The sequence below is a fragment of the Podarcis muralis genome, chromosome 7 (assembly GCF_964188315.1).
Source record: "Podarcis muralis chromosome 7, rPodMur119.hap1.1, whole genome shotgun sequence".
NCBI lineage: Eukaryota > Metazoa > Chordata > Lepidosauria > Squamata > Lacertidae > Podarcis > Podarcis muralis.
Window position 1 is genome coordinate 9636205 of NC_135661.1, and position 23851 is coordinate 9660055.

General features: G+C 43.3%; 1 protein-coding gene across 2 annotated transcripts; it reads left to right on the forward strand.

The window, feature by feature from the left end:
• Nucleotides 1-460: 460 nt before the first annotated feature.
• Nucleotides 461-22011, forward strand: PPP1CC (protein phosphatase 1 catalytic subunit gamma). 2 transcript variants are annotated; one of them, XM_028741289.2, is made up of 8 exons: nucleotides 461-724; nucleotides 11456-11587; nucleotides 12542-12772; nucleotides 15232-15336; nucleotides 18806-19029; nucleotides 19712-19846; nucleotides 20672-20732; nucleotides 21489-22011. In XM_028741289.2, the coding sequence occupies exons 1-8, from the start codon at nucleotides 670-672 to the stop codon at nucleotides 21515-21517; spliced, it is 972 nt and encodes a 323-aa protein (XP_028597122.1). In that variant the 5' UTR covers nucleotides 461-669; the 3' UTR covers nucleotides 21518-22011. The 2 variants fall into 2 exon arrangements, with proteins under 2 accessions (XP_028597122.1, XP_077787311.1); XM_077931185.1 differs by having other exon boundaries at nucleotides 21620-22011.
• Nucleotides 22012-23851: the final 1840 nt, after the last annotated feature.

The window sequence follows — 23851 nt, forward strand, 5'->3', positions numbered from 1 at the left end:
TCGCATCGTGCCCCAAGAGCTGTCTTTGCTGGCTTCATGTGAAGGGCTTAGAAAATGAACAACAGAACTCTGCGCATGTTCAAGAGTGCTCTTTCCCCACCACATGTTAAGGCTGGAAGCACTTAGTAGCCGCTTTCCCCATCTCTGTCTCTCTTTTTGGGGCGGATTTCCTTTCTTCTTTTTAGCCCCCCAAATGCCCTTCAGCCTTTGAGGGGAAGTAAGAAAGAACGAGCGAAGAACCACCTCTCACTTCACTCCATCCCCCCGTACCGACTTTCTACCGGCGGAAGGATTTGAGCGCGCGAGCGAGAGAAACGAGGCTCTGCGAGAGACAGCGCGCGCAAACGGCCCAGCAGGCTGAAGGGAAGCGCTGCTTCCTCAATCTTCCCGCCCTTGCCTGGAAAGAAGTCCCCGGCCGCAGCTTCCTCTCGTGTATCCCTGCGCGCCCGAAGGAGGCGGCTCCTTGTGAGGGGAGGAGGGAAAGGCGGCCATTTTGTTCGCCCGCCGACGCTGTTTGCGGCATCTCCACCTCCTCTCCTCTCCGAAAGCGAGAGGGAGGAAAGGGGCATTCAGGAGAAGGAAGGAGCCAGCTCGGGAGCGGGGGAAGAGCCGCGCGGGTGGACCCGGCGGGCTCCGGCTTCGCTCCCTCGCCCCGGCCGCTGAGAGGCGATGGCGGATATGGACAAGCTCAACATCGACAGCATCATCCAACGGCTGCTGGAGGGTGAGCGAGGAGGGCGGCTTGAGGGAACGGAGCGGCGGTGTGTGTGTGTGTGGGGGGGATAAGGATGTACAGTGAGGCTGGATTAAGGGGGGGGCGAGGGCGGCGCGTGAGGCGGCTTCCTTGGGGGGCTTCCGCCGCCCTCTGGGGGCGCTGCCGCGGTTTGGGGAGGGGGCGGCAAACCATTCAAAGGGGGGGTTGCCCACAGGCTGGGGGGGAGGAGCGAAGGCCGTTTTATTTTATTTATTATTATCCCACCCTTTAGTTACAAAACAAAAAGCCCCACTGACTCCACATGACGGTTAGGGGTAATAATAGTCGCAAATAGTAATAAATGAAGCCTAATAGCGTGACTTGGGTGCGCGCGCCGCTCGCCTCCTCTTCGCTTCTCGTTTCAGGCACTTTTGGGGCGCTTCTCCCTTCCTCCCGTATCTTGGGAGGGTGCAATGGGGGGGGGGGAGAAGCGTTGTTGTGTTTGGGGGAGACCCGAAGATGTGGAGGCCAAGGGAAGGGGGTTATCATTCTAGGGTGTCTTTGGGGGGGGGCTGTTGTATGTTCGGGGGGGGGGCGCCACCAAAAAATGAGGGACGTTTCTGGAGGGGGAGTTGTACTGGTGGACGGGCGTGCGTGCCTTTATGTAGATTTAGGTATGCGTGTGACTTTATTCATTGACAGTATATACTGCATCTAAATGCTGCTGCTGTTCCTTTTGCCACAAAAAAGAAAGAAAGAAGACAGGAGAGACTGGTAGGAAGGAGGAAGCTGTAATGGTTTTGTGTGTGTATAATATATCTTTTGAGTATGGGGTGCGTAGATTATTTGAGAGAGGACTCTTAACAATACAGAGGGGTGTGTGTGTGTGTGTGTGTGTGTGTGTGTGTGTGTGTTTGTTTGTTTGAATATGGGATGACACACAGCTCAAAGTGGTATAGAGAGGATTCCCCCCCCCCACTGCCCCCAAACGTGTAACTCTTTTTTTTTGGGGGGGTGAAGGTGTTGCTTGAGAAGAGTAGGGATTTTGGAGGCCCTTGACAGACTCCGCTTGGGGGGGAGATGAGTATTTGGAGTGGAATTGGGGGTGGGCTCCCAATATTTATTTGCACTGGTGTTTCTGTAGGGAGGGGGAAGGTGGGTTGGGGTGGATTGCAGAGGAGCAGTGAGATTGAGGAGCATTATTGCGAACGGAATTTGGGGTTGCTTGCCTGTGAAAAAGTGTTCCCCTAAGGTGGAGGGGTGAAGGAAGGGGGTGCCGTTGAGGGCAGGGTGGGGAGAAGGTGCTGAACCCAATTAGGAATGGTTTTTTATTGCAGTGGGCTCATTTTTTTTAAAGTGCCCCTTTGTGGTTCTGTGAGGAGGTGAGGTGAGGTTAAGTGTTTCAGCTAGAGGAAAGGGAAGTAAAGTAGTAATTGCTGTGGGTGGGGAAAGACTATGTGGAGGATGGTAAGAGGTCCCCTCACATAGAACCCATCAGGGTATCTGAAATCCCATAGCCCTCCGCTCATCTCAATTCTGACTTTGTCTTTGGACTCTCCTGAGTTGATTTGGCAGGGAAGGAGGCAAGACTAAAGGGTCCACATCCAAGATGGAGGGTCTGGAGGTGCTTTGTTTGTGCCTCAGTGATCTTTTTTCAGATTACAACAGTCTTTTCCTCAGTTCTTGTACACTCCGTGTATCCGTGTGTCTGTGTGTGCATACATACACAAACATATAACTTAAAGATAGGTGGGAGTGCACACAATTCTTATTCTGATACATTAGATGTGCATGCAGTGCTTTATTCTGATGTTTTTCTTAGGGTAAGTGCATAAGTAGTAGGTTGGTCATTTTTCCTTGTTTTGCCCTCTGTTTAGCAAAGTGGAGTCTTACTTCTGTAGTAAGAGAAATCAGTGTTGATTTAGTTTCCCTCCCGAAGCTGCATGACTGCTGGCCTGGGGAATCATGAGGGCGTTAAAATGTTGCTCACCCTCCTATGCCAGTCTGTTGTGGCCATTATTGTGGCAAGGGTGAAGCTTGCAAACAAATTAAAAATTTAATCCTTGTAGCAACATGAACATTTGACTGCTCTAAAGACATGATTGTGAGCCACATGGATGTCTGCTCATTTGAACATTTTCATCTGTCTGACCTTGGTGCTGGGGTTGTTTCTGATATGCTGTGTTCCCTAAATCTTAGATAGTGCATGTTTTGATTTCTAGGTTTGGGTAATCATGCTTATAAATCTTGGCTGAGGTGAAGCGTTGTGAAGTAGCTGATGACAAATTATCCTTGTAGCAGCAAGCAATATCACATTTAGCTAGGGAGGGAGGCTGCACTAATCTAGCTTTGTCTGAGTCTATCCAGGACTTATACTTGAAGAGTTCAATCAGGGAATTAACTTTTCATTTGATGCAAAGTAATCTGCAGCAATGTGGTCTGAGCTAAATATAAGGGATATGTCTTGCTGTAGTCTCTCGCCTCACTTCAGCGTCCCTTCTAGTTTTTTAAAGATACCTTTTAAAATGTCTTTCTCATTTATTTTAGCATAGCCATGGAAATGGATAGGATTCGTGAATGTAGGGTATTTGGGGTTGGATAAAATAGAACTATTGACATTGCTTCCGTTGGTTTGGTGTTAGTCCTTTTTCCACCACCTTGATTTACTTAAAAATATAATTTACCATGTCTCCATCTCATCAATGAGCTTAATTTAAGATGCCAACAATATTGATTTAGTGTAGATTGATTTCTCAGTAATTTCAGTGTTAAATTTCTTGCTACATAAACTTTGAAAAGTTTGTGTAGACATAACTCCTAGCCAAGCAGGGCACATCAACATCTTAGAAGATAATATAAATCGTATGGCAATTTAATGCCAAATTTGTGTTAATAAAATGTTAAATCATTTAGTAATGGAGAGAATTTTTGAAACATTTCCACTTGGAATTTATACTTAAAAATAGCTCAGCCCCAATGAACATGAGACTTCAAAGAGGTTAATGTTGTAAGACATATTTGGTTGATTTGTGTATTGGATAGTGCTGTTTCTTGATTATATATGTCCACAGCATTCCCCTGATGCACCAAACCTGCAATTTTATCAAAAAAGGAAATTAAATTCATCTGGCATGACATGTCTTAGTAATCACATCATCTTTTTCTAAGTGCTCACAGACTAACTGTTGAATTATTTGTTCTGGGTCCTTTCCTGGTATCAAGGTCAAGCTGACCGGTCTGTAGCTACCTAGGTCTTCTTTTTGAAGATGGGGGCAACATTTGCCCACCTGCAGTCTGTAGGGAACTCACCTGTTCTCCAGGAATTGTCAAATATAGGCAGAGGCTGTAAGATTACATCTGCAAGCTCCTTTGGTACCCTTGGGTGCAGTTCATCAGGCGCTGGAAATCAACACTTGTATGCTACTTCTACTACAGTTTGGCATGGATGTAGAGGAAAACCATAGTTTCATGCTGCAGCAGGAGTGACTAGCCTGTGACCCTTAAGATGTTGAATTATAGGTTTCATAATCCCTGGCTGTTGACCATTCTGGTTGGGGCTAATGGGAGTTTGTAGGTCAGCAACATCGGGAGGACCATAGGTTACCCACCCCAATTCTATGGGAACAAGCTGTTGCCAGGTATTTTGTCTTCAGTGCCCACAGGAGATTCTTAGATTTATAAATGCAGCCCTGTGCCCTAAGAAAGTTCGGGGACCCTGGTTTAAAACTAAAAGCAGAAACTTTCAATCTCCTGGTAGGCATTATGAGGAAGAAGTTACTGTAAAAAGAAACTGGTATTCTATTGTTTCTGGATTGAGCCAGAGTGTCCAAGGTCTTTATGGTCATTTCTCATCCACTCCACTATACAGAAATTCCATTTTGCAATTGGGTAGCTGTTGTATCAATGATTTGCCCATGAATACTGGTCATTTCATGGCTGTATTGAAAATTCAAACTCTGATCATCTGAGTTCCAAGACATTAGCCCCTACTTCAGTATTCATAGGTAGTTGGGGATCTGTTAGCAAGCAGTGCTAACCACTTTTCTGTATGACTGGAAAGTCTTGTAAATGCCTATTAACATCAATGCAAATGCTGGCTAGCTTTTTCATTTATTATCAAAGATCAAAATATTGTTTTGGTTCTGTCTACAAATAAAACGTAATGGCCTGGTTCTTATATAACTAGAAACTATAGTTTCCCATTATGAGAATGACCCTGCATGATGACAATTTGGCTTGTATATGTTCCCATGCCCATCATGCATGAGGAGAGTAGGGCTGGGCAATATCTAGTTTTCAATAAAGTGATATATCGCCAACTAAACAACATGATATACTGATAACACTGCCTGAAATAAGGCTGGCTTCATGGTTTTCCCTGCATTGTGATTTTTGCCAGCGCCTGCTCTTGTAATTTGCTGCCCTCCACATGAGGCAGGGGTGAGCTGAGCCGGCAGAATTGACAGGGGCTGCAGGAATCGAGAGAAGCATTGGCTGGCTTCACAGTTTCCCCCCATGAAAAATCATATTGTGATTTTTGCATAGCACACATATAATGATTTGCGATATATTGCCAGGTCAAAAATTATGAAATGGTATGGATGATACAGACTTCAAAGCAGTTTTGGACAATATATTGCCCAGCCCTAGAGGAGAGATTATCAGTAACTTCTGCAGTCATTTTAAAATGATCTGTAGTTCCCTGTTATGTCCTAACTCAAGGGCCTACGGTTTGTTCTAACTATAATTAGCTAATCGAAATTTATCAATGAAGTTCTGTCAAGTCTTATTTTCTATTGGGTCACACAAATGGCTGACTCTAGTATGCGAGGTGGGGCTACTGATTTTTTATTTTTGTCTTCATGAGATCTGAAGGAAGATATTAAGCATGCAAATATTTCCTATATATATCTCTTGTTTGCTTCATGGAGAATTTCCTTAAAGCTCAAAATGGTTTCTACAAAAATCACAGAAAGTGACTAAATCAGTTTGCTTTTAGCAGGGAAAGGGGTGGATTGACAAGGCTGTCCAAGACTGCACTGTCCAAACCCTTGATGCACACAGTGAACATTGTTGTAGTTAAGCTGGTTTACAACATGAAGGCTTATTTTAGAATAGTAAAGTTAGTTTAGAACACTATAGAAAGCAAAAAGTTGTGAAGGAGTGAATTCGGGTATCAACTCTTGTACAATGTTATATAATGATTACATAATAGCCACTAGTGATAGCTGTGGGAGATGACATTAAGGTATCAACTGAGCTCATGAATAGGGTGTCTCCTCTCTCTGTGCAAGTAGCCTAACTCTGTAACCCCTCATTTAGAGGTTAGATCAGCATGACTTCCCTCACAGCATCTTTTTTGTGGGATTCCCTGCCTTGGGAGGTCTGCGTCCCTTCTGCCATTAAGTAAACAACTCCATTTCTGAAAATGTTTTCCCCCCCCCTTCAGACCATAGATTATGGTGGTTTGATGTTCATACAAAGGAACAATACAACTATCAGGGTATTCACAGGGAAAACCACTAATTTCTAAATGATGGTTCACTAAGCTACAGCAGCTTCTTATGAGGTATACTGTTCAATGATCCCTTGCAAATAGTTGAGCCCCAGCTATTTTGTTCTTACAGATCAGATTTAGGATGACACTTTAAATCTCTGGATACAGGATATTCAGGGAGTGGGAATTTATTTACACAAAGCAAAGTTTGGCAGAACAGTGTTGCTCCTTGGTTGGACCAAGAACAAATCCCTTAATTTGTTAAGATTGAAGGAATGTCTGTTTACAAGAGGTTCATAAACTACTGACAAACTACACCTAGAACTATTTTTTCAGATCTAGTTCTAACTTGAAATTTTCAACAAGTGTGTGTAAATGTCAAATATGAAAGTAGCAAAGGCTTCAATGTTACAGCAACTTTAATTGGTTAAATTAATTAACAAGATATAATTGACTTAAAATATGATTAATTGAGAAGCATTTTTTAAAGCATTTGAGAATTCTGAACAGACGAAACACATTGCGAAATAGATAGTAGATTAGCTGTAAGTACCGGCTAGAGCTGGGCGATATTGTAGTATGTTGTCTGAAACTGGTATGACATTCAGATTCTGGTTTCAGACATTGAGCTGGCAATAGTTGCTTTCAGTAGTTCCTGAAAACAACAAAAATGTCTGAAATTTCAGTGCTTGAAAAATTTATGCTATCTTTGCAACATGTGCAAATTCTGCATGCTTTCTAGAGGTAATCTCTTCTCATTTTAAGTCATACCACTTTCAGAGATCTTGGTCATACTTCTTATTTATTGGGTGATTTAAGTAGCAAGTTGGAACCTGGCTTGTAGGCTATATTTTCCAGCTTCTCCTTGAAGACATCTAGTAAGGGAGAGTTTATAGGAAATGACTAGAATTCCGAATGGCATCAAATGCAGATTGCTATTCTAGGATACATTCCTTTTCATCCCTGTCTGGCCAAACTTCTCTGCTTGTGGGGGTGATGAGAATATAAGCTGAGGCAGTGGCAGAAGCTTCTGTTTCACAGATGCTGCTGAATAGTTCTGCCTACAGGCCTTTGGTTCCCTCTTTAAGAGCATTACTACAAGCATATCGTTTCTAAAATGCTTGATCTGTTTTCTGTCTATAGAAGCTTTTAACACGGTAACACCCTTAACTGTTTAAAAGCATATAATGTAATTATCAGTGGGTCATTTTTATAAACTCTGTTGCTGATGGACACTTTGCATTTGAGGCTGCTTATACAGTGGTGCCTCGCAAGACGAAATTAATTCGTTCCGCAAGTCTCTTCGTCTTGCGGTTTTTTCGTCTTGCGATGCACGGTTTCCCATAGGAATGCATTGAAAATCAATTAATGCGTTCCTAGGGAAACCGCCTTCAGACCAGGTCCGGGGACAGTCTGTCCCCGGACCTCTTCTGAAGGCTGGGGGGGGGGGGGAACAAGGGCTTTTCTTCCCACCCCCAGCATTTTAAAAAACCCCGGGACAGCAGGAGGACTTCTCCGCTGTCCGAGGCGATTTAAAAGCCCCTGGGAAGGCAGGCAGGGGGGACAAAGACTTTCGCCCCCCGCCCGCCTTCAGAAGGTGTTCCCGCCCCCGCCCCGCTTCGGAACAGCTTTCCGAAGTGGGGCGGCTGGGGCAGATGTCCCCGCCCCCCCTCCCCACTTCGGAACAGCTTTCCGAAGTGGGGCGGCTGGGGCAGATGTCCCCGCCCCCCCTCCCCGCTTCGGAACAGCTTTCCGAAGTGGGGCGGCTGGGGCAGATGTCCCCGCCCCCCCTCCCCGCTTCGGAACAGCTTTCCGAAGTGGGGCGGCTGGGGCAGATGTCCCCGCCCCCCCTCCCCGCTTCGGAACAGCTTTCCGAAGTGGGGCGGCTGGGGCAGATGTCCCCGCCCCCCCTCCCCGCTTCGGAACAGCTTTCCGAAGTGGGGCGGCTGGGGCAGATGTCCCCGCCCCCCCTCCCCGCTTCGGAACAGCTTTCCGAAGTGGGGCGGCTGGGGCAGGTGTCCCCGCCCCCCCTCCCCGCTTCGGAACAGCTTTCCGAAGTGGGGCGGCTGGGGCAGATGTCCCCGCCCCCCCTCCCCGCTTCGGAACAGCTTTCCGAAGTGGGGCGGCTGGGGCAGATGTCCCCGCCCCCCCTCCCCACTTCGGAACAGCTTTCCGAAGTGGGGCGGCTGGGGCAGGTGTCCCCACCCCCCCCCTTCGGAACAGCGTTTTAAAATGCTGGGGGTCGGGAGCGAAGCGCTGCCGACCCCCAGCATTTTAAAATCTCCCCGTGTCCCGGGAAGGTTTTAAAATGCTGGGGGTCGGGAGCGAAGCGTTCGCTGCCGACCCCCAGCATTTTAAAATCTCCCCGGGACACGGGGAGATTTTAAAATGCAGGGGGTCGGCAGCGCTTCGCTCCGACCCCCAGCATTTTAAAACCTCCCCGGGACAGGGGGAGATTTTAAAATGCTGGGGGTCGGCAGCTAACGCTTCGCTCCGACCCCCAGCATTTTAAAATCTCCCCGGGACAGAGACTTCTCTGCTGTCCCTTGGAGATTTTAAAATGCTGGGGGTCGGCAGCGAACGCTTCGCTCCCGCCCGCCAGCATTTTAAGATCGCCCCCGGCAGGCGGGGGGAAGGCAGGCAGGGGGGAGCAAAGACTTTTGCCCCCCGCCGGCCTTCAGAAGAGGTCCTCTTCTGAAGGCCGGCTGTGGGCGAAAGTCTTTGCTCCCGACCGCCAGCATTTCCCTATGGGCTTTCGTCTTGCGATGCAAGCCCATAGGGAAATTCGTCTTGCGAAGCGCCTCCAAAACAGAAAACCCTTTCGTCTTGCGGGTTTTCCGTCTTGCGAGGCATTCGTCTTGCGGGGTACCACTGTAGTTTGGAAGGAGAACTTGGGGCAATTGCTCTATTGCTCAATAGCTTCATGCATAATCACACTGCAGAGATGGGGAAATATATTAATAGGTTTATGCCTTATTACTTGTGTTAAATATTTTAATTGCACCCTCAATATATAGTAGTACTGATAATGTCATCAATGAATGCTAACAACTGATGAGGAAGAAAAATTGAAACATGTATTTGCTCATGTCACAACCATTGCCCTGCAATTATTCTGCTGGTAATTGCAACTCCTTTCTGATACTAAACTTCAAAGTAAATCATCTTAAACTACAGCCTTTGAGCTTTTCAAAGCTTCGGTGCAAGTACTTTAAACTGCTTGTTCTGCTTCCTGTATAACATCAGTGCACCGGTGGTGTCTAGATTGAAATAGGTCAATAGAATACAGTGGTACCTCGGGTTAAGAACTTTGCTTCAGGATGAGAACAGAAATCATGCTCCGGCAGCGCAGCGGCAGCAGGAGGCCCCATTAGCTAAAGTGGTGCTTCAGGTTAAGAACAGTTTCAGGTTAAGAACGGACCTTCGGAACGAATTAAGTATGTAACTAGAGGTACCACTGTATGTTGCACTGAAAACAACACATGCATCAATTGGGGAAGGCTCTGGGAAGGCTTAGTTAGTTGCACTGTTCAAACATGAGGTAGCATGTCTAACTGCTGTGAGGAACATTCTTGCCATCAGGTTGAATTGATTTGAAGTAACTCTTATTGGGTTTGGTGAATATCATACTCTGGCTTAGCTTGGGACCCTTGCAGTTTTCAAATTCCTCTTGGTTTTGAATTAAGATATTCAACTTTTGCACCTCTTCCCTTCCATGTAATTAAGAATAGTTGGGACTGCAGCTTAGATGGGGGTTTTGTTCCTGGGGGTTGCATGCAAAGGCAAACTTTTGCAGGGCAATCGGAGATCCTGTGAAATCTCAAGACAGGCTTGCAAGAACCTCCAGAGCCCAGTAAGCAAGAGTCTCCTGCTCTTTTTCTATTTATTTAACTATTGGTGATAACTTGGAATCCTTTGCTTTGTCAACTGACAGTAACTTGGAAGTTGTATGCAGGCAGTGCCTGAAATTCCCCAGGCGTGTTTTGCAACTGGTGCAGGTCCAATTGTAACCACATGGAGATCTTTAGATGCTTGTTTGGCAATGGATATCTCCATCTGGCTGGCCCCTCCGGCTTGCTTAAGCAGGTAAGCCGAAGAGCTTGTTCAATTTATAGCCTACCTTTTCCTCCAAGGAGTACATGGTTCTCCCCCTTCTCAGTCAGTCCCTACAACAACCTTGTGAGGTAGGTTAAGAGGCTGTGACTGGCCCAAGGGCATCTAGTAATCTTCCTGACTGAGTAGGGATTTGAATCCTGATCTCCCAGGTCCTAGTCGGACACTCTAACCACAACACCACACTGACTTCCTAAAGAGTACTTCTGTGGGGCAGCTATATAAATTAAGTAGGTAAATAAAAATGGGGAAAGCAGAATATCACTTGGGGAAGGATCTGAAATACTCTCCTTGAAGCTTGAATTTGTTGTATTCTAGATAGTTTTATTTGATGTTTTAATGCATTGTAAACAACTTGCTTTTTTCAATTATAAAGCAGTAGAGAAATGAAATGAGTAATAACAATAATAAATGTCATCTCAAAAAAGGGCACCCAGACATTCCTTTGTGGTGGCTATAACCTAGATTTAAGGTGCCATTGGGCGATTAGCTTATATATCTTGAGTTTCTAACACTGTTGCAGGTTAAACTGAAATAGGACCATAAATGGGTACTGCTATTTAAAACATATTCTCCTCTTTGGGGGAAAAATTTTAACTGTGTAATCTTGTCAGCTCATCAGAAGGAGCAGTGCCTTAAATCCATGATCAATCCATGTGACTGTTTTGAGTAATATACATGTTTGGGAGAGGATGGAGTTGGAATAAGCAGTGTTGCACTAGATCAGTTGTGCTTCCTGGGAAAATAAATACCACTGGTGTAGAATCTGTTTCATATGGTTGTCCTCAAATTATAATTCTTGTATCTGTATCCTAAATATTTCACCAGCATAAAATACATTGGTGCAGCCTATATATGAAGCATTTGTTTCCTGGACCACTAGAATTTAGGAACAACACATATTTTAATAGGCAGTGTTTTCATTATTTGCCTTTTAATTCCAGCAGTGGGCAAACTTCCCTCAGCTTGAATCAAAATCTGCTTGGTAATCATGAGCCTTCTCTGTAAGAGTTCAGAAGATATTTCAAGACCCAAAATTGGTCATTTCCATTTATTGTAAATAATCTGTTTTATGTGTTTAATGATGATTGATTTGAAACTCAGTAGATCTCATTTGCTAAACATGACCATCCTTTTTTTTCCTTTCACAGTAAGAGGGTCAAAACCCGGTAAAAATGTGCAACTTCAAGAGAACGAAATAAGAGGATTATGCTTGAAATCTCGAGAAATCTTTCTCAGTCAACCCATTCTGTTAGAACTTGAAGCACCGCTTAAAATATGTGGTAAGCATTGAGATTTGTTGGTTCCAACTATCCTTTTTTTTAATGAACTGATGATGATGTGGCACAACTTCTTAGGTGGTATTTTCACCATTTCTGAAGATTGCAAGTCCATTAAAATATTGCTGTCAAAGTACTCTAGTCATCCTATGCAAATCATGCTACTTGAGGGCAAAAGTAGAATTGATTTGAATAGAATTCTGAAGGGAAACTTCTTCAAGTAGACAGAATAAAGAGGACACGAATCCCAGAAAGCGGAAGCTTTATCCTTCAACCCAGTGGAGATCTGATTTTAGGTTATGGATACAGGCAACGACCAGTTTGCCTGGGGTTTATGTTCCTGACCCCTGTGCGCATTGATGGAGCATGCATAAGCCCGCTTCACCACATTATTCCACTGCCCTTTTACACCCTCTTTTTCAACCACTTCCTCATTGCTGTGATGCAGTTGGTCGTCTGTATCAGTGTTAGTAATATCCATACTATACTAAAAAGTGGTGGCCCATTTTTCTTCATCATTGCATGATTCTGTAAGTTGGAGCAGAAGGCCTTGCTTTTCACAAGAAGTCAAAGTAAGTTGTGTTAGATACTGCTTAATGCAAAAGATTTAATATTAAACTGGACTTGTTTAGTCAGAATTAATAACATAAAATTTTCAAGCCAGCTTCAATTTTTAGGACTGGCTTTGTTGTGCTTCTAACCTCACAGATCACAAATAATAGTCTGAAAGTTTGTACTTTGGAGAAAACAATGGCACAGTCCATTGAACATCTCTTTGCAAAAACACCAATGAATGGAATAGGAATTGCTAATTGGAGGAAACTTACTGTTACATATGCTTACTTTTCTTAATGTTGTGTAACAATTCTTATTCTTTAAAGTGAGTATATTAGCATGCATTTGCTTTAATGAGCCAAACTCTCAAACCATATCAACACCATTTTGTTTTGTTTTAAGGTGACATCCATGGACAATACTATGATTTACTTCGACTCTTTGAATATGGAGGTTTCCCACCAGAAAGCAACTATCTATTTCTTGGTGACTATGTTGATAGAGGGAAACAATCTTTAGAAACAATTTGTCTTTTACTGGCCTACAAGATAAAATACCCAGAGAATTTTTTCCTCCTTAGAGGGAACCATGAATGTGCCAGCATTAATAGAATTTATGGCTTCTACGATGAATGTAAGTACTTCTGGTGCTGTCTTTTGAGACTTTGGAAAGTGATTCATAGTGTAAATGGCACTATTTTTACTATAAAATAACCTCTGGGTTTGGAGTGAGTTGCTTATTAATGACAATACTGACTTACCTAGTTAAGAGACTTTTCTGTCATTTTGGCAGGTGAAATATAGCCTTCTTGTTCTTCCTTTGCTCTCTTCAGAAGAGAAAGGTGCAACTACAGTCTGGTCTTCACTGCTCTGCCAGCCTCCACTTAACTGTTAAATTAAGCTCATATTTATAAGGTTAACTTTTTCAGTTTGAGTTTGCAAGTACAAAGTTGAACCCATTCCTCCTTGAGTGGGCACTGGGTGGTGTTGTCTTACTCCAGTTGCTGGACTGGATGTGAATTCGTCCCCTTCCTTGGAGGGCAGTTCATTATCAGCCTTGCTTGAAGATAGGACATACCTTGTTACTGCTCTTCTGGTCCTTTAATAATTGATTGATTGGTTGGTTAAAAGCAAGCCTGATTGAATTGCATGCCTTTTTCTTCTTCTCTGCATGGTGGTTAAGTACAATAGGGATGCTCCATGCCATGACACAATGTGTAATCTCTGTTTCCTTATGTTGCACTTTCTGGAATTGACTATAAATTCAGTTTCTGGCTGTTCCATTTGGTGATATAAACCTAGGGTTTCAAAAATATACGTACTTGGTTTCAGGACTTTATGAATCAGGTAGTCTGCTTTTCCTATAGCCTCTGTCACTTGCTTGTCTTTAGTAACCAGTGTGCCATTGAGCCCACTGGTTTTAAAATGTGTTGAATCACATAATTTATATCAATAAACACTGCATTTTTCACAGATACATCTGTACTAAAAGTGGTTTACAAAGAACAGTAAAAGCGTAATACTTCAGTAACTGCCTACAGCAAACCTACTACATTGTGGTTCATATTAATTGAGGTGGGAGGAGATCCACTTTTTCAGCAGCTTCAGATTAACATTGCACCATTATTCTCCCCAGTGATTTTATAGTACCAAATGATGCTAATGATGGCATTTGCCATAAGCCTTGCAAAGCATGTTCATATTTCTCTGTTTAACGACTTCTTTAATGGATACAAAACAATTGAGCACCTGCTTTGCATACAGAAGGTCCCCAGGTTTTATTCCCCAGCATCTCTGAGTAGGGATGGGAAAGAGGAATCCTGTCTGAAACTGCTGCTGCCAGTCAGTGTAGATAATACTGAATTAGGTGTACCCAAGGGTCTAACTTGGTATAAGGCAGCTTCCTTTGTTCTGATTTGTCTGGGACTGCCTGCTCACTGATATCTGTAATCCCAGGAAGAATTGTTAATAAAGCAGAACATGTGATTAAAAACATAGCCAAACGATCCCTTTCGCATTACAGCTTTATATTATGGAATAGCCTGCAGTTCGCTGGTTCCGTCTCGGTGGTTTGAACTCCCTGTCCTTTTAATGGCTTAACTCTCCTGATGCTCAGGTGTATTTTTGTATCGTGTAGGCTAATTGCAGCATTCACACTTAGATTCTCCTCATACTCCCCACCCCTTCATTCAGTGAACTTCATACTTAGTCAGGTTTGTAATAGGTTCAGCATAATTTGTTGGTTAGGCTTGCTTGGAAGCAAATTGGGGAAACTGTCGTGAGTGTGATGAGAGGATTTGCACTTGATGCTGTCACCATTTGACAGCATCCTAGGCAGCATGTGCTTCAGTAAAACAAGATCAATGTTCAAATAGATCTAGGATATGGGAGCCTAAATTCCGGGTCAAGGCTAAGGGTCAGTTATCAGTGGTGAAGGTGCAGTGAGGGATCATTAGCAAGCTCATGGCTTATTTTTGCCTTGGGAGTCTCTAAGCGCTAGAACAGTTATTAGAATAGCATCTGTATGTGAAAAGGGTTGATGGTGATGACTGTAAGAGTCCTGCTTGACTGGACTAAAGATTCATCTAATCTCACCATCCTACAGGTAGAATGTGAAAGCACCTTTCCCATTGTTGTCCCTCAAAGCTTGTATTCAGGGGTGCACTACCTCTGAACACAGGTGACATTTGACATCAGGGGTTTTAGCTGTTGGTAGCTGCCATGAATTTGTGTCACAAGCTTATTTAAAGCCATTCAAGCCAGCGACCACACTGTGGCTTGTGGAATGAGCTCCATACATTAATGATGTGCTGTGTGAAGTACTACGTTTCTGTGGTCTGTCCTGAGCTTCTTGCCAGTTTATTTCTAGAGCAGGTATTATGACAGAAGGGGAAAAGATCCTCAAGGGTTTGAGATACCCCTGTGTTTGGGTTTTAGCAGGTATGGAGAACAGTTCCTCTTCCAACACAGACTAAGACCTTAATGTTAAGCAAAGATACAAAAATGTAAATGTAGGTCTCCTTGCCCTCCCTATTCTCTTCTTCTGCCACTGTTAAAATACAAGTGAGTTCATGTACTGAAATATCTCCCTAGGTAAAAGAAGATACAACATCAAGCTGTGGAAAACCTTTACAGACTGCTTTAATTGTTTACCAATTGCAGCCATTGTGGATGAGAAAATATTCTGCTGTCATGGAGGTAAGTTGATATACGATTTACAAAGTGATACTTGCTTGACCATCTTGGGTAAGTCAGCATTGGAGCCACTCAGACCTGTGCAGTGGGGCGGCATCTGGGTACACTTGCCCTGGGCCCTAGAGGATTAAGCTGGCCAGGGGCCTTGCCAGGCACCAACTTCCTTTTTTTTGTTTGAGTTTATAATGTTGTTCTAACAAGACTCCTGCCCCAGGCCTCAGGCAAGCTCTGTGCAGGCCTGGAGCCACTTTCTCTGTATTGCAGGGCACTGCATTTCATTCTATCTAAAGCACAGGTTGAGCACACTGCAAAGTTTCACAGCTAATGTCAATTGAGATAATGTTTCTAACTCTTAACAGGCTTTTGGTGTAACAAGGTATTGAATAATGTTTGTCCAAGCAGCCTATTCGTACCCTTGTTTGCATAGGGGAACACCTGCAAACTACTTTGACCGAGTGTGATATAGGAAGGAGTTACTATATACCAGAGTTAGTCTGAATATAGTTCCCTCCCCCATACCATTTGAACTGCAGTCATGACAATGAATCACCAGAACAACAAATTTGGTGACGGGAAGCAACCCTGTATACAGCATTTGGTGACCCCACCATTAGAGTGAGGTGACTATAGGGTGCTCCAGCTTACGTGTTACTGTAGCGATGGGGCTAATGGATAATCTGAGACAGAATGAGAAGTAGACCTCTACTGAAAAGGCCTAATTTTGTAACTGCCGGAACTCTTACACTGAAATATGATGCTATAAATGCATGCTATCTGCTTGTGGGTAATTGCATACTTGTAGGTAATTGTAGGTTATCTGGACAGTTCCCAGTGCCATGTTATAAAAATACTTGTGTTATACTAACCTAGCATCTCCTGACCCATTTTTGATTTAAATATTTAGCCTTGCCACTCCTGAACTATAAGCAACTGCAGTATGCTTACACAGGTTGCAATACTAGGCGTTGAATTGGGAGGCCACAGCTGAACAGATGTGAGGACAAATATTATGACCTTGCAGAAAGGACAGGTCATACCTCTTCAATTTGAGGCAGCTGCTTTAAAGCAATAAAATGTCCTACTTTTGAGCAGCTTAGATATAGTGACTGTCTGACTCTGTGATGGGCAGCTTGCTCTGGAGATGGCTGGTGTGGGGGGAAGGATTAATCCTGTAGCCTTCCTTGCTCCTTCATTCACAGCCTACAGCAGTACTGAAAAAGAGATGGATTTTTTAGCACTGAGTTCCATCTTGAAGAAATTTATTTTTTGTGCCAATCAACCCTACGCTGTGTAACCCCTCCAAGCCAAATTCCAATGTGTAATGGGGTGGTAAAAAGCGGGTGGCACTGTGGTCTAAACCACTGAGCCTAGGGCTTGCCGATAGGAAGGTCAGTGGTTCGAATTCCCGCGACTGGGTGAGCTCCCGTTGCTCAGTCCCAGCTGCTGCCAACCTAGCAGTTTGAAAGCACATCAAAGTGCAAGTAGATAAATAGGTACCGCTCTGGTGGGAAGGTAAACTGCGTTTCCGTGCACTGCTCTGGTTTCGCCAGATGCAGCTTAGTCATGCTGGCCACATGACCTGGAAAAACTGTATGTGGACAAACGTTGGCTCCCTTGGCCAGTAAAGCGAGATGAGCGCCACAACCCCAGAGTCGTTCACAAGGGGTCAGAGATCCTTTAACTTTACCTTTAAATGTCCCAGACAAAGCTGTGTGTGGTGTTGGAAAAGGGACACTGAAATCCATTTTCTTGGATCAGTTCTTGTTTGAAAAACCATGGGACATTTTTCCTGCTCCAGTACATTAACATTGATTGCAACAAAAAGTACCCTATCACAAAAATTAACAGACTACTTGAGATATAGATAAGATAAGATAAGATAAGATATGTCCCAGGCACTTTTTATATATAGAAAGAAAACTAAATTTTATGTTACTGAAATTTGGGAGCATTGTTAATCATTGTGCAGATGACAATATCCTAGTTTATGAAGATCACATGGTGAGCCTACTGTGTGAATCGTGAAGTGAAAAGTGCATCCATTTGTCTCACAAACTGTCATGGTAACTAGTTGTAAGATCCTACATGGGAATATTTTAAAGACATTTTACCTCTTTAGGTAAAAAAAGGAAAGCGTGCAAAATGTATATTCTCACTCTTTCACATACATACTCTTCACCACCTTGATATATTTTATGATACGGCATTATAGAAATATTCTTATTAAATAAATATATGGAAGGAGTTTTGGTTCGGTGCTTGTGTAAGAAAAAACACTATCTCTGTAGTACCGGCACCTTCCCACTTATATAGGGCTATGTTCCTGGGTACCATGCATATACATGAAATCCTGTGTAGTTGGAAACACGCATCTAAAAAGCCAAATTCCACTACAACTGCCCTCTCCACACCGCCTTTCTCAAACTTCAACTCTCTATAGGCATCAAAGGTTGGTGCAAAGGCTCCTGGAATTGCTAGCCATTTTCCCGTTCTTTTTGAGCTGTTTTTGCCCATTTCACACCTTTCTGCAGTTTAAATCAATTTATTTAATTATTTCCCAGCACCACACATGCACGTGAGTCGAACATGCATTAAGTGAGGAGACGCCTGTACTATGTTACTTTGGGTACCTGTTTTCACCGTGGTGATTCTGTAAAGGAGTTTGTTCCTCTTCCTGTTAAATTTTCTCAACTATGACCTCTTTAAATAGCCTTGATCTGCCACTGTCTCCTCCCTTCAATTTTTTATATTCAGGGATAAACTTACCCTACAGACCCCCACTCTTGCACAGCTGTGATCTCTTAGTACCAAGTACTCCAGCTACCCTGTCTTGGGTCTGAGACGTGTGGATGCCTATACAGGTGTCCTATTCATGGGCATTTCCTCCTGTGACTCTTTAGTCTTTTCAAAGTACAGCCATTCACATATATTTGTCTGCTAGTTACAAAGTTATATCCTGTAATTCGCTTTGAGAACCTGAACCACTTGTCCCATCATCTGTGAGGCATACCAAATCAGATGCTTCCACCTACCTGGCTCTGCAGGTGGAACATGTTTTATTCTGTCTCTACGGCCGTTTCTTTCCAGCATCATTTATGCACATAAGTGTCACGACCACTGACACTTCTTGCACAGTACCTAGGCAGCATGTGATGTCTACAGCCTTCACACCATTCATGCAAGGCGCCATGGGGGCCCCACACCAATCACAAATTCCTATGTTCCTAATCAACTCTACTGCTACCAGTCTCCTTGCCTCGCAGTAGCATGTCCTTGGCATGAGAGGATAGTTCGTACCAGAAATGGGACATATCTGAGGAATAATTTTGGATTGCACTGGATAGCTTCCTCAAAATAAGCATAGATGAGGTTGCAGTGGGAATGAGGATACTGTCACTGCACAGTGTGTGCATTTGCCGAGTGACCAGCATGTGAACAAAATGCAAAGCAGCTGCATCTTAATCCCCTGCAGGCTTATCGCCAGACCTCCAATCAATGGAACAAATCCGACGAATTATGCGGCCTACTGATGTGCCAGATCAAGGCCTCCTTTGTGATCTGCTGTGGTCTGACCCTGACAAAGATGTCCTGGGATGGGGAGAAAATGACAGAGGAGTTTCTTTCACGTTTGGAGCTGAAGTGGTTGCAAAGTTCCTTCATAAACATGATTTGGATCTTATATGCAGAGCTCATCAGGTAAAGACCAAATGCTAAGAGTTGATCCTGGGGAAGGAGCCACCAGCTCCTGGGCCCCAGTGGACACCCCTTGGTCCACCACGCAAGAAACTGGTCAGTCTCTCCTCTTTTTCCCCTCCCCCTTCAAGTTCACTTGCCTCAGAACGATGCTTGCTTTACGAGTTCCTGGCCTTGCTGATCTAGCCTTGTCTCTAAATTGCAGAATGACATGAAACAAGCAGCTTGTGGTTTTGTAGCTAGAAGAATGACTGGGCCCTGGAGGCCTGGATTCATAGGCACAGCTATAGAACTTCCTGCATAGACCACTATGCCACTGTTATTCAGTGTCCCATGGTAAAAGATTTAGATAAATGCTCAGAGCTTCATTCATATATATCTCACCTGAGTAATCTTTGCAGCAAGCCAGTGAAGTGGTTACAGATCATCACAGAGTGGGGTGGGGAGCAGGTGAGATTGGGAGTGGTTTACGCTAAGACCATGTCGTGATGACATGGCACAACTATGGTGAGATTTGAACCAGGGACCTCTGAGATCACGACTTGGGTTGGCCACAACACCAAAGTGATTCTGCTGCACTAGAAGGCGTGGGAGGAGGATTAGAAAAAGGTTAGGAGTATTAAAATTATTGCTGTTGTGTGATATTCGCCCCCTTTCAATTAATTGAATTGTCTTTGCTTTAAAGGTGGTTGAGGATGGATATGAGTTCTTTGCAAAAAGGCAACTGGTAACTCTGTTTTCTGCCCCAAATTACTGTGGGGAGTTTGACAATGCGGGTGCCATGATGAGCGTGGATGAGACTCTAATGTGTTCCTTCCAGGTACAGTATATTTTTAGGGTTTAGGTGCCTCATTTCCCCCAATAATGTTGCTTCTTTTCACCTTTAAGCCGGTCTTCCTTAAATTAAACCAGAATCGTAAGCACTAGCTCTTTGAAAATGCGTTCCATTTCCTTTAATCTGTGCTGAGGCACCAGCTTGCCATAAAATAAGTAGGACAGCTGTAATCTGTTCCACCTTGAATTGGATTGTCCAAAGAGTCATGGCTCTTCCCGGCTGCCTAATGCTGGTGATCTGAGAGGAGGCATCGAAAACTGCAAGCAGTGGGTGGGAAAGCAGGGTGACATTTATATCCAAGGTGCTGCTGTTTACCTTTATAGCCCTAAATGGATTAGGCCAGAGGAGCACCTGTTACTGAATGAGCCTTTCCCATCCCGTGCATTGAGATTCTGGTGGCACCCTGCTTAGCTACTCTCTTAAGTGAAGAAATGTTGTCTTCCTCTTGGAGCAAGGCTATTTTGGCAATAGAATCTGCATTGACATTCCTGAAGACCCTTCTATTCCCTCTTCCCTTTGGGAGTGGAGGGAGTCGTCTTTTCCTACACTGCAATATTTCAGTAAGGTGAGGCTGTTTAAAATTATTGCCCTGAAAAATAATTAGTTTTGTGTGTGCCAAGACCCTGAATGAATGATTTTACAGCTCTAAGCCACCTAGCCATGCCCATTGGGTGGAAATCACAAAATTATGGGTGTAGAATATATATAGCCAGGTTTTGGGATAACACCAGTAGCCCCTTTCTTGTGCTCTCATCTCTGTTCAGCTGCATACAGTGCTTCCATTGCTAAGAAAGAACGTTGTCATTCCAGATTTTGAAGCCTGCCGAGAAGAAGAAGCCCAATGCTAGCCGGCCTGTAACACCACCCAGGGGTATGATCACAAAACAAGCAAAGAAATAATCACTCTTGGCCCTGCCTAGTTGGGACTTGTACTATAGTATATAATCATTTTTAAAAAACAGTAACTTGTATCTGTCAGCTTGCTAAGACTAGATTAATGTGTTTGTGGGGTTTTTGTTTTTTTTTTCATTTTGATGGATGGCGTTTGCTGGTTGTAACAGCAAATGAGACTTTCTCCCTTCTCAAGAAGAGTTTTTTAAAATTCTTATGTTCATTTGAAGAGAGAGAAAAATGCTTTTTTCCCTTATTGTTCCAGCTGTATACTTCACAGCAACTGTCATTCCGGGTAATTGTACAATTGACTCCTTGAACCTGTACAGACCAGGTGGTGTGTGATGCCTGCTTTTCCTTTAGGACCTTAAGAGGCACTAGTGTGCTGCAAGACTACGAAACTGATTACTGTCGAATTACATATTGTTTATACGAACCACTGTGAATGTCTTTTATTTTATTGTTTTAAAGGGATTGCTTTCTTTCTTGTCATGTACACTAGTTACGTTGCTGTCAGCATTTTGAAACCACCCCATAACCATTGCCAGCTTCCCTGGTATGATGTATATTTTAATTCAAGCACACTTCCCTCCCATATACTTCAAAATGACAATTAAAGCCATTATTTTAAAGGTTTGTGTCTCTTTTTGTGAAACCAAAGTGCATAGAGAAAACTTGTTGGCACGGCTCATAGAGATTCATTGGCAGTATCTAAGTCAGGTTTTTTCCTCTGCAGGAAGGACGACTGGAACTAGCAGAGAGTAATGCTGGGATCAGCTGGGATGCAGGATTAAAGTTCAGAAAGCTGTCATGTGTGGCTCATAGGGATTCATTGGCAGTATCTAAGTCAGGTTTTTTCCTCTGCAGGAAAGACGACTGGAACTAGCAGAGAGTAATGCTGGGATCAGCTGGGATGCAGGATTAAAGCCTTTTGATACTTCCCCTATATTCAATGTCGAAGCTTGCTACTGTGCTATTTTAGCCAGTTCAGAAAACTGTCACGTGTGGAGAGCTGTTCAGAGACTTGCCTGAGAATTAGAATTCCTTTTAGGGTTTGTTTGTTGCAGCTGAAGACTTATTCCACAAAGTTTAAAAAAACAACCAGCTACAACAGTGAACACTGTTCACCTGTTTCTATGAATATAACACAGTATCCTGTGGTGTGTGTTTTTTTAATTAAAAAAACCTAATCTTTTTGAACAGATGACAGTGTACAATACAATGTGGTAAAATGCTTATTAAATGAATAACTTGTTAAATCTTCTCAGTGTCAATTTTATCAGTATTGCATGCATGCAGGGTAGAATGCAACTTTGAAAAAAAAATGTTTCCCAAAGAAGCTTGAGCCTACCATGCTGATGGGTCCTCCTTAAGAAATTGAATTTGAACAGCAGTTGCTCAAAATGACAGGCCAGGATACACACCTCTGAACCATTCCTGACAGTGCAGTGACCAACTGGGCCTGGCTGTTCCTCCTGTGGTTCCCTTGTTAGAAAGAGTGAAAGAGAGTGAAGAGAGTAGATTTCAACTGGGCATCTTCTGGGATGAGCATAGATCAGCTTTGCAACAGCTGGTCAGCTTGCAGGCAAGTCTAGATCATAAGGAACTGTACCTAAAGAGTGCCTGTTTCAGAGTCTACTTGGGTTGGATGGGCACAAGATTTAAGAGGCCTCTCTGGGGTCTTAACTGCCAGCAGATATGCAGGACTTTTAACAGGAAGCAAGCAGACTGCATGGATTCTCAGAGAAGGCTGTCTTGCCCAGGGGACCAACAGTTGTGCAGAGTGTGTGTGTGTGTGTTTTTTTTTATAATAATATTTATTGCTTTTACAACAATTTAAACACAAAAAGAAAAAACAGTACATTACAATACAAAAACACTACATAAAAATTAACAAAACAAAACAAGAACAATTTAAAAACACATCAAAAAAAGAGAAAAAAGAAAAAACTTCCAATATCTTATCTTTCACATATTTCCACGGCCTCCTCACACCTCCCTTTTTGTATTCCACTTCTATTAATTATTTCAGCAATTCCTTACCATCTTCCCCTGTTTTCTATCCTATAATTATCTTAACACATTTTAACCTTATTTTCCTTTAATACTCTATTAATCTATACTTAATTCCTTATAACATTTCTACTGAAGCCATATAACTTCATTCCAACATTCTTCAAACATTCATTGATTTTACAATATTTCTATAAATAGTCTTTAAACTTTTCCCAATCTTCTTCCGCCGACTCTCCTCCCTGGTCTCGGATCTTGCCAGTCTTTTCCGCCAATTCCATCAACTTCATCTGCCATTATCCATCACTTCAGTGCTTTTAAGAGACAACCATTCTCTCAGCCAGCAAAAAGCAGATGATTCACAACAAAGTTTAGGTGTCTGGCAGGGCAGGTCTACCTCCTTCTTTGGCATCCGTCAATATCTTAAATTTTACTCGAGGCTTCCTGCCCTGCCAAACAAGTCCAGGAACATCCCTCTGCCACCTTCTGAAACAATCCATCCCATCTAAAACTTGCACTGTTTGAAACAAAAGCAACATCCCCGGCAACACAGCAACCCTCATCCCCACCACAACAGCTCGGCCCAACAATAACAACTTCAGATTTGTCCATATTTCCCAATCCCCCTTCTCTTCAATCCAATGTCCTTCACAGTTACCCTTAAATAAATTCACATTTTTGGCGGTCCTATTGACCCCCAAGAGCCTCTCTTTCTCAACCAATGTTAATCCTGTCTCCTCCTGAAGCTCTGTCAAACTTTCCTTTCCCAGTTCAGGTGGGGCTCTGGTCCTCAAATTCGTCTGTTTTTCTTTAAGTTCCATCATAACAAATGTCAGCTTATATTCATCAAGTTGCTTTTGAATATATGGGGCTCTCTCACACTCCAATTGTGTTGCTTTACATTCAGCAGCAAGGGTTTTCTCCCTGACTTCATCCACAGTTTGCCGTATTAAAGTAGATTCCTGTCTCAATTTCTGGATGGTTTTGTGTTGGTGTTTACCTTTTGTCCCAGATTATTTAAACTTTCTACAATTAAGTCGATTTTATTATTTGCAGCGTCCGCTTTCACATTCATCACATCTGTTT

Coding starts and splice junctions, on each gene's coding strand:
- PPP1CC (XM_028741289.2), top strand. CDS start 670: ATGGCGGATATGGACAAGCTCAACATCGACAGCATCATCCAACGGCTG. Junction 725..11,455: donor CATCCAACGGCTGCTGGAGG/GTGAGCGAGGAG, acceptor TTCCTTTCACAG/TAAGAGGGTCAAAACCCGGT. Junction 20,733..21,488: donor GCCTGTAACACCACCCAGGG/GTATGATCACAA, acceptor TTTCCTCTGCAG/GAAGGACGACTGGAACTAGC.